General features: G+C 35.6%; 1 protein-coding gene across 1 annotated transcript; it reads left to right on the forward strand.

Annotated features, from left to right (window-relative positions):
• The first annotated feature begins 6,186 nt into the window (after window positions 1-6,186).
• Window positions 6,187-7,772, forward strand: LOC142520347 (uncharacterized). The gene is made up of 2 exons (XM_075623344.1): window positions 6,187-7,051; window positions 7,696-7,772. The coding sequence occupies exons 1-2, from the start codon at window positions 6,187-6,189 to the stop codon at window positions 7,770-7,772; spliced, it is 942 nt and encodes a 313-aa protein (XP_075479459.1).
• Window positions 7,773-10,625: the final 2,853 nt, after the last annotated feature.

Below are 10,625 nucleotides of genomic sequence, written 5' to 3' on the forward strand. Positions count from 1 at the left end.
ATACAATTTCTTTATTTGAAGATCAATGAAGAAACTTAACTAACCTACCATATTCATTTCAAATGTTGAAGAAATATTCAACAAAATTTTCCACATGCTTTTTTAAAGAATCGCAAAAAATTGTATCATCTACATAAACTCCACATATGAGTATATCATGCTTCAACCATTGAATGAAAAGAGTTTTATCGACCTCACCACTTTTGAAGTCAATCTCAAGTAGATAATCAGTCAACCTACCATACCAATCACATGGAGCATGTTTCAGTCCATACAATGTCTTCTTCAGCTTGTAAACATGGTCCAAGTTATGTGGATCTTCAAACCATTTCGGTTGACTCACATAACCTTCTTCATTCAAAAAAACATTGTTCACATCCATTTGATAAAATTTAATCCTCATGTGACATCCAATGACAATCAACATACGTACAGACTCAAGGTGGGCTACATGAGCAAAGGTTTCATCAAAATACATCCCCTTAAATTTTTTATACCCTTGAGCAACGAACCGAGCTTTATTTCTAACAACATTTCCGATTTATCAGTTTCGTTCTTAAAAATCCATTTTGTTCCAATCACATTAACATGTTCAGGTCCTGGAAATAAATCTCACACATCATTGCGACAAACTGTTCAAGTTCTTTGGGCATAGCATTAACCCAAAAAATCATATTTTAAGTCTTCATTAATGTTATTTGGCTCAATGTGTGACACAACGCATGAGTGTCTTACCTAAGAGTATATGAAACTCATTCATATTAGGCCAATCATCTTTCGGCAGTCAACATTTTCTTTCCTTCGAGTTTGCATGTCCCCCCATGTACATCTCCAATGATATGTGACAAGGATTATTCTTCTTGATTTTGCTGGGAATATATTTTCCATCATCGTTCATACTATCATCACTTTGTTTTGCTGGGTTTTACAACATCTAGCACAACACCTGCATTATCCAGCGGCATGAACACTTCCAGCTAGTTTTTTGTATAATCTTCAACTATTTTTTTTTTGAGATTAGCAAAATCATCAAATACAACATTAATGAATTCTATAATCTTTATAATTCTTATATTAAACATTCGATAGACATGACTGTTTCTAGAGTATCCAAAAAACAAGCACTTATCACTCTTGGAATCAAACTTGGTTAGTTGATCTCCACAATTTGAGACATAACATATGCATCCAAAAACATAAAAATATTTAAAATTTGGTCTATTTTCTATGATTATCTCATAGGATGTCATAGTAGATACACTTCTCAAATATACACGATTTGAAATATGATATGTCATGTTTAGGGCCTATGCACAAAAACATTTTGAAATAACCTTTGAACTTAGCATCACCCTAGCCATCTCTTGCAAGATATGATTTTTTCGTTTAGTAATACCATTTTTTTGGGGAGTCTTTGGGGCATAAAACTCATGAGTTATACCTTTCTTATCACACAATGATGAAAACATAGAATTCTCAAACTTCTTATCATGATCTGTTTTGATTTTGCTTACCTTCAAGTTATGAATGTTAGTAATCTTTGCAAGTAAAATTTTAAAATTAATGAAAGTTTATGATTTTTCCCTAAGAAAGCTTACCTATGTGAACTGTGAAAAATCATCAACACAAACAAAAGAATACTTTTTACCCCTCATAGCTTTTCACTTTTATTAGACCCATAAGATCCATATGTAGTAGCTCAAGGCATCGTGTTGTGCCAAAGTATTGCAACACGGGGTGCGACACCCGAGTTTGCTTACCTTTTTGACAAGCTCCGCAAACATATGGTATCCTTGAGGATAAATTAGGCATATCTTGTACAACATCATGCTTACTAAGATTCTTCAATGTTTTGAAGTTTGCATTACTCAACTTTTGATTCCATGGATCAAGTTCACTCATTTTTGTATGTTCGTAGGTAAATTCATCTCCTAGTTGATAGCAATTATCTGAGGATTGTGTACCTAATATGACACAAGTGTTAACCTTACAAAAAAATTCATAATAATTTTTATCAAACTTAACATTCAAGTCATTATCACACAATTGACTAATGCTTATTAGGTTTGAATTAAGTCCCTCGAAATGAAGCACATTGTGAATATTTGGGGAGACCTACATTCAGTGTTCCATTTCCAGATATCTTTCCTTTTGCAGCACCTCCACATGTCACTTTTCTACTCTTTTGTCCAACATAGTCTGTGAGATATTCTCTTGACCCTGTCATTTGACGTGAGCTCACACTATCAAAGTATCAGAGACCTGCAATGTTAGTTCTCAGATCGATATAAGTAACATGTAAATTAATTTTAGCATTATGTACCCAAATTTTCTTAGCTGAAGTTCGCTTGTTGGAGGTGTTGTGATAGGTTTTGTGGGACACTTTCCGCAACATCTTATTATCTTCCAAGTACATGTAGTCTTGTCTCAGCTTAAACAGTACGGTTTGATATGACCAGGTTTGAGACGATAATGATAAAAAATAGTGGCTCCTCCTTTGCTTCTACTTCTGAGTGGGAACTTGGTTATTTGATGGGACAATTTTGGTTGTAGGAGTGACTATAGGTGTACTTGATATGTTACCGCTTTCTCTTACAAATACAGTTGGTTTGGATGATTCTCCAATTTCAAACACGTTGTTGTTGAAACCTAGACCAGCCTTATCATTCTTTCTCATCATCAGTATAGAGTCAAGCTGGGTTATTCTTGTGTTAAACTTAGCAATAGTTTGTGTTGTTTCAAGTTCGCCCTTGATCTTGCAGAATTCCAAATCCTTCTTACTTAGGATTATGTCAAGTTTGGCACAACACTTTTTAGTTCAATATTTTCCTTTGAGAGAGTTGTGTTCAATTTATTTTTTTTTATCTAGTCAGCATACAACTCCTCATAAAATTTTTGTATGCTCTCCAAGGTGATTTCTCCGTCATCTACTTCAAGATCTTCCTGATCAATTGAGTTTCTAAAAGTTGTAAAATTGAAGCATGATGATTTTTGAGTAATGTTCTAGCCAAGTATTGCAACACCAGATATAACACCTAGTGGATTGACTTGAAATCGGTGTACTTCTTCCAAGAGAGCAGTTAGGGAAGTGTGACTTTCTTCTTTATTAGATCCTTGTTCTTCATCTGATTTCTCATCGCTTAAGGAAACATTCAATCTTTTATTTTTTCAAAGCCTTTTCGCACATTCATTCGCATAATGTCCAAAACTAGTGCACTCTCTAAATTGCACAAAATCAAACCTCTTAGGCCATCTTCAACCACAAAATCTATTTTGGTGTAAATTTTACACTAAAATAATGAGATTTTTGCAACAAATACAACATCCATCTCCAACCCATTTATTTCAAATCTTGCACCAAAAAGAATATTCTCCAAATATTCCTTAATTTAATTAACATAAATAATAAATATTAAAAAACCAATAATTAAACATTTACTTATAAAATTAATAAATAATTATTATTAAGTTTTTATGTTAAATATATAATTATTAAATTAATAAAACAAGTATTAAATTATTATTAATAATTATTAAAAACAAATAATTTTATTAAAAAATAAAAATTATTGCACCAAATTTAGCGCAGAGATTTTCCCTGCGCCAAATTTGGTGCAAGAGAGGGTGAGGCGGTATCTTGGTGCAAAAGATAGCGCCCCCATTGGAGCAATCAACTTTGCACCAAAATAGTGCAGGACAAAAGATAGCGCTCTCATTGGAGATGTCTTAGGATCATATTTATTCTTATCTTCATTTCTCTGTTGAAATTGTCCTTTGGCACATGAGAACCATTAAGTTTTTCAGGAGCAGTTAGACTTGGAAAATTATATCGTTGTCCAGCTTTCTTTTTGTCTCTAATTTTTTTCAAATAATTTCCAAATTTCTTCATGATTAATGAGATAAAGTCTTCACAGAGATCCGAATCATTGAATTCTTGTGACAATTGAAGAAGATTGTCGTAAGAATCATTAGAAACTTAGAAAGTCATAGCCTTACCTTTGTCCATTTTTTGTAGATTCGTGTTCATCTCTAAAGTACAAAAGGAACTGATCAAGTCATCTAGCGCAAGCTGAATTGTATTTCATGCTTCATCGATTGTATGGATCCTGCTATTGGAAGTGATTGTAATACTTGTCTGACCAATAATTTTTTTTTTTTAAATTGGATCACCAATGCTTAACACTTCATTGGCTATCTCCCTCAAGGGACAATCATATTCGGTGATTGTCTCAATTTCTTCCATCCTCAAACTTTCAAATTTAGATGTTAGCATTCTTAAATTCATTCTTCGTACACTTTCAGATCTTCCACAATGTTTTTGAAAGATTTTTCATTCTTCCTTAGTAGAACTGATAAGTGCAATTTATTGCACTTTTATTACTTGTATTTAACTTGGAATTTTGTGATTCTTGAGCAGGTTTTATGCGATTTGTTTTTGTAGTTTGGAAGCTTTTTATGAGAGTTTGGAGTACTAAAATGTTGAATTGGAAAGTACAAAAGATGCAAAAATACAGAAGCTACGACGCACCCACGCTTATACATACACCGCACCCGCGGTAAAGCACCGCACCCGCGCTAGAAAGCATATTGCACCCGCGCTCACACACCAGTAGAAGCACGGCACCTGCGATGACTTCTTAACCGCACCCGCGGTCCTTGCACGACAGAATCCGAAAAATCTGTATTTTGGTGTTCTGCTCATGGAAGTCCAAGATTTTGGTGTGCTGCAGATTGAGGCTTGTCTGGGACTATAAAATACATCACTTACTTATCATCTAGGGTATTGGGGAGCCAAGGGAAGAGTGGAGGCTGCTGCTAGAAGATTGAAGACTCAAGTTCAACAAGTTTTTAGCGCCGTTGTCGGGGAGTGTTTATTTTAAATTTATAATAGTATTGTTACCAATTAGTCTAGATTTTAATTTAGAGTTGTTTTTATTGTATTACATTAAACTTTGATTTGTTTCTTATCTTTGTTTGACAGTGCATGCGAAGATCGCAAAATCTTGAATTGCTTATCTTTGATCCCGAGATCGAAAGAACAACAAGAAGATTAAGAAAGGCAAGAAGAGAAGTGAGTCAAGCAATGGCTGACAACAGAGATAACGAAAATCCACCCCCTGCAATACCCACCAGAGATCATTTTAGGCCGGTACTAAATGCTCATTATTCGGGCATAGCACGAGGGACTATTAATGCAAACAACTTTGAGCTCAAGCCCGCATTGATAAACATGGTTCAACAGAACCAGTTTGGGGGAGCCGCTACTGCAGATCCTCATCTACATCTCAGAACATTCCTTGAAATCATTGACACGGTAAAAATAAATGGTGTTTCTGATGATATAATTCGATTGCGCTTGTTTTCTTTTTCTCTTAGGGACCAAGCAAGAGGATGGCTCCAATCGCTTCCTTTGGGGAGTAGCACTACATGGCAGGAGTTAGCAACCAAGTTCCTTGCTAAATATTTTCCACCTGCGAAGTCTGCACAGTTGAAGATTGAGATAAGTATTTTAGGCAGACTGACTTTGAGCAATTATATGAGGCATGGGAACGGTATAAGGAGTTGTTGAGGAGGTGTCCAAACCATGGTTTTGAAGATTGGGTACAGATTGAATTGTTTTACAATGGTTTGAATGGATAAACAAGAGGAACTATGGATGCAGCAGCTGGTGGCACGATATTTGCCAAATCACCTGATCAAGCATATGATTTGCTTGAGCAGATGACCATTGACAGTTATCAGTGGCCGTCTGAGAGGTCAGGAGTAAAGAAGCCAGCTGGAATTTATGCCGTAGATCCTATTACACCACTCACCGTACAAGTTTCAGCTTTAACAACTCAAATTGCAGCTATGAATAAAGCTAGTATAGCAGAGATTGAAAATGCATCGGTTGTTATTGAAGAACCACATATTCCTGATGAGGCTCATTATATCAACAATAGGAATTTTGGTGGCTACGGAGGATATCGAGGTAACCCTCTCCCTAACTCTTATCATCCTGGTTTGAGAAACCATGAAAATTTTTCATACGCGAATAATAAGAATGTATTGAATCCTCCACCGGGGTTCAATATATCAAACGGGGAAGGGAAACCATCATTTGAGGATTTAGTTGGGATATTTGTTGTTGAATCTGGTAAGAGGATGGCTAGGACTGAATCTAGACTTGACAACCTTGAAACACACATGGCGAATATTGGTGCTTCATTGAAAATCCTTGAGTCACAAGTGGAGCAGATAACGAAGCAACTCACATCTCAACCATCGGGCGCAATTCAAAAGATTGCAGACCCAAATCTGAGAGAAGTGAATGCCGGTTTTATACAACACGAGGAGATTGGTATGGTAAGCAGAGAGGAGAAAGAAGTTAAACTCACACCTATTCAGGATGAAAAACCAATTCTAACCAAAAGAGTCCGAGATAAGAAAAATGAGAAGTATGATTCGAATCAATGCATTGATATTTCTATACTTCCCTACCCCAATAGATATCTACAACTACAAGCGGAATTTCAAAAGAAAAAAGTTCTTGACGATCTCAAGAACCTACACACTAATATTGATTCTGCAGATCAGGGGGAAGTGGAACTTCAAGAAGGAACACGAAGAAATCTTCCTCAGAAGCTGCTAGATCCCGGTGAATTTGTTGTGCCATGTGAAATAGGGGGTCAATTGGTGAAAAAAGCTATCTGTGATTCAGGAGCAATTGTGAATATAATGTCAAGTTCTCTCTACGAGAAACTTGGACTGAGCGGAATCAAACCCACAGAAGTAATCTTGCAGCTGGCAGATAAATCGGTGAAAGTGCCATTGGGTTGTGTAGACGATGTTGAACTTAAAATTGATAAATTGAGGTTTCCAGCAGATTTCGTGCTACTAGACGTGGAGAACAGTAAGAATGTCCCTATCATTCTAGGACGACCATTCTTGGCTACTGTTGGAGCTATCATCGACTTGAAACAAAGAAAATTGACAATGGATGTTGAAGGTCAAAGGGTGGAAATCAAGGCATCTAAAATTTCTCCCGACCACCTTGAACAGTGCAATGACAGTCGGGCTGACGACGTTAAACCAAGCGCTTATTGGGAGGAAACCCAAATTTTTGTTTCTTTATTGCATTTCGTTTTCAGTTTTGCTTCTACTCTTGTATTCTTATTTTTGGTTGTGATTTTTTGGTTTAGTGTGTCTTTGTATTCCCCCAAATCTTATGAATCCCAATTGTGTTTTTCACGACTAACAATTAGAGGAGAAAATAATTTCAAAGAGTGCACCCGCGCTGGAAATATACCGCACCAGCGGTCGTTGAAAACAGAAAATAAAAAAAATTTCCAGTAGCCATACCGCACCCGCGGTACTTTATTGCGTGCACCCGCAGTGTTTACTGAATGAAAACTAAAAATTTCCAGTAGGCAAAGCGCACCCGCGGTCTAGTTTGTAGTGCACCCGCGATATGTTTCCAGAACCAACACCGCACTCGCGGTAGAATATTCACCTCACCCGCGGTAGCTGAAGGTCGAAAAGTTAAAAATTTCCAGTAGCTACACCGCACCCGCGGTATGTTCTAGACCGCACCCGCGGTCGATGATTTTAAAAATAGAAAGGGGCAGAAATTAAGCATCAACGAAGAACACTTCTCCAAAATTCTCCTTCAATTCGAAATACCTTCTCACAAAACACATTCCACAACCTCCACAGTGGCCGCCGCATACTATCCGCCGGAGTACCACCCACCACAAGAAGACGCAGATGATGAGGATGGCAATGACCACTGACGGTCGTTGCCCGAGGTATATGTATTCCTCTAACTTTCATGATAATTTACATCGAGGGCGATGCACATATTTTAGTTTGGGGGAGATGTTATTTATTTTCATTTGTGTGTTCAATTATTTATTTATTTTATTTGAGTATTTTATTTACTTTTGAATTATTTGCTTGTGTGTTTGATTTGCTTGTGTGTTTGTAGTGTCATAGTCATGAAAATTTTTGAAATGACCAATGATGAACAAAATTTGTGTATTGAGAATAAAGGTCATGTATTTCATTCATGTTCATCAATCAATTTGAAAAATTTAGGAACAATCATGAGATTTGGTAAGTTTGAGACTTATAATTTCTAAACAACTCTGTGATTTTCATTTGACATTGAAATAAATTTTTGCAAACACATATATGATTGAGGCAATCTTTGATTTTATTTGGGCCTATTTATATTGTTCATAAATATTCATTTGAAGCCCTTTTGAGCCTATATGAGAAAAGAATTGTGTTCTTGAAATTTCGTGGAAGCCAAGCACTTTTCTTTTGAATATATATGTATTTGGTTTATGCATTGAGACACCATTTTTCACGATGATTAGATTCTACTTTGTGTTGGTGAATTGAGATTTTGTCTAGAACTATCCAAACAACACTCGAGGTGAAATACGGACAAACTATGATTTAGGAATGATTTAGGTGATTTTTTTGGATCGATTGAGCCTTTCAAGCCACCAAATAAAAATAATTTATCATTTGTCACCTCTTTGTAGCTTATATGAATTCGAATGACACACGTGACTTTCAAATATCCCACATTTACCACCCCTTTGAATATCTTATACATTAATTTCCTACCTTTTCAAGGGAGTAAGAATTCAAAGGATTAAAGAAATTGAAATTCTCCTACAAAAGAAAAGAAAAAAATGAATGATATTTGATTGAAGAAGTTGGAGAAAAAGGGGAGAAAAAGAGATGAAAAAAAAATTGGAGATAAAAGAAAAAGTGGAGTATGCAAAAGAGATAAAAATTCAACTTACTCCCTTATTTGAATTCCTAATCTTCATTTGTAGCCATAAGCCAAGGCCTAACATTACAAGCATTGCAAATTCTATTGACCAAGTCATAGTTGTCCAATATACTAGTGGAGAAGGATTGGGAGGATTAAGCCTATGGACAATCGATAAACACTTCCATTGAGTACGAATCTTGATCAACTTTACACACACCTCATTGCATCAAATATTTATTGGGTACTCTTTTCTTGAATGAATATTACTTTGAACCCAATTTTTACCGAAAAAGACCTCTTGATTTGTGTTTGTAAAAATTGAAATCGATTGAGAATATTTTGAAACATGAGTTGAAGAGATTAGAAGTTAAGAAAATTAATCGATTGCATGATTATATCCGGATGAAAAATTGGTTGGATTGATTTGACTTGTGAATGCATGAAGAGTTAGTTAAATTATCTTGAGGCCAAGTTCTTTTAAAAATATTCCATGACTTGTTTGTTTGTGTTGGTTCATTTTGCTCGGGACTAGCAAAATCCTAAGTTTGGGGGAGTTTGATAAGTGCAATTTATTACACTTTTATTACTTGTATTTAACTTGGAATTTTGTGATTCTTGAGCAGGTTTTATGCGATTTGTTGTTGTGTTTGTTGTTGTAGTTTGGAAGCTTTTGATGAGACTTTGGAGTATTAAAATGTTGAATTGGAAAGTACAAAAGATGCAAAAATACAGAAGCTACAGCGCACCCGCGCTTATACATACACCGCACCCGCGGTAAAGCACCGTACCCACGCTAGAAAGCATATCGCACCTGCGCTCATACACCAGTAGAAGCACGGAACCCGCGATGACTTCTTAACCGCACCCGCGGTCCTTGCACGACAGAATCCGAAAAATCTGTATTTTGGTGTGCTGCGCATGGAAGTCCAAGATTTTGGTGTGCTGCGGATTGAGGCTTGTCTGGGACTATGAAATACATCATTTACTTACCATCTAAAGTATTGGGGAGCCAAGGGAAGAGTGGAGGCTGCTACTAGAAGATTGAAGACTCAAGTTCATCAAGTTTTTGGGAAATCTTTTGCACAACTCCGGGGACGGAATCAGCACTTCAAACTCTTGTTCTAAGTTCTTCTTTCTTTTATTTTTCATTTGATATGTCTTGTTTTAGAACCATGTTTTGTTGTTTTGCTTGTGTTATTATGAATTAAAATTTATTTCTAGAGGAAAGATGGAACAAAAATAGAAACCATGTGTTAGAATCTATGAACTAAGCTATTTAAGTTCTTCATATTGTTCATTTGTATTGTTCTAATCTTAATGCTTTCAATTTATTGGCCATAATTTGAATGATTTATATGTTTACAATTTATCACTCGGAAGAGGAAATTATAAACAAGAAATGGGAAAAATACATCAATGGTATTTATAGAGTTCGGGAGGGCCTATAATGCTATCGAAGCCCATAGAAAATCTAGTGCTTGATGTGTTATTTATTTGTGAACTGTTGATGAGAATGTTGCAATCCATTTTTAGATAACTAATATCTACTTAACATTCGGGAGAGGGAGTAGATAATTATATGATTCTTGGCTAATGAATAAGAAGGATTTTTATAACATAACTACAAGAAATTACACATGATGGACAGTTGCGTGAAATCGGACCTCTAGATCTTTTATTTCATTGTTATTTGTTACAATTTGGTGTTACATTTAAATCCATTTTCAATTTAGTTATTCTTGCAACCAAATCTTTTAATTAATTTTTCTAAATAAAGTCGAGACTATTTTAATCACAAGCACTAATATACATTTATATACATACTCCTCGTGGGATCGACACTTGTATTCAAAAA

Source organism: Primulina tabacum, chromosome 12 (genome assembly GCF_025594145.1).
Source record: "Primulina tabacum isolate GXHZ01 chromosome 12, ASM2559414v2, whole genome shotgun sequence".
In the NCBI taxonomy this organism is placed as follows: domain Eukaryota; kingdom Viridiplantae; phylum Streptophyta; class Magnoliopsida; order Lamiales; family Gesneriaceae; genus Primulina; species Primulina tabacum.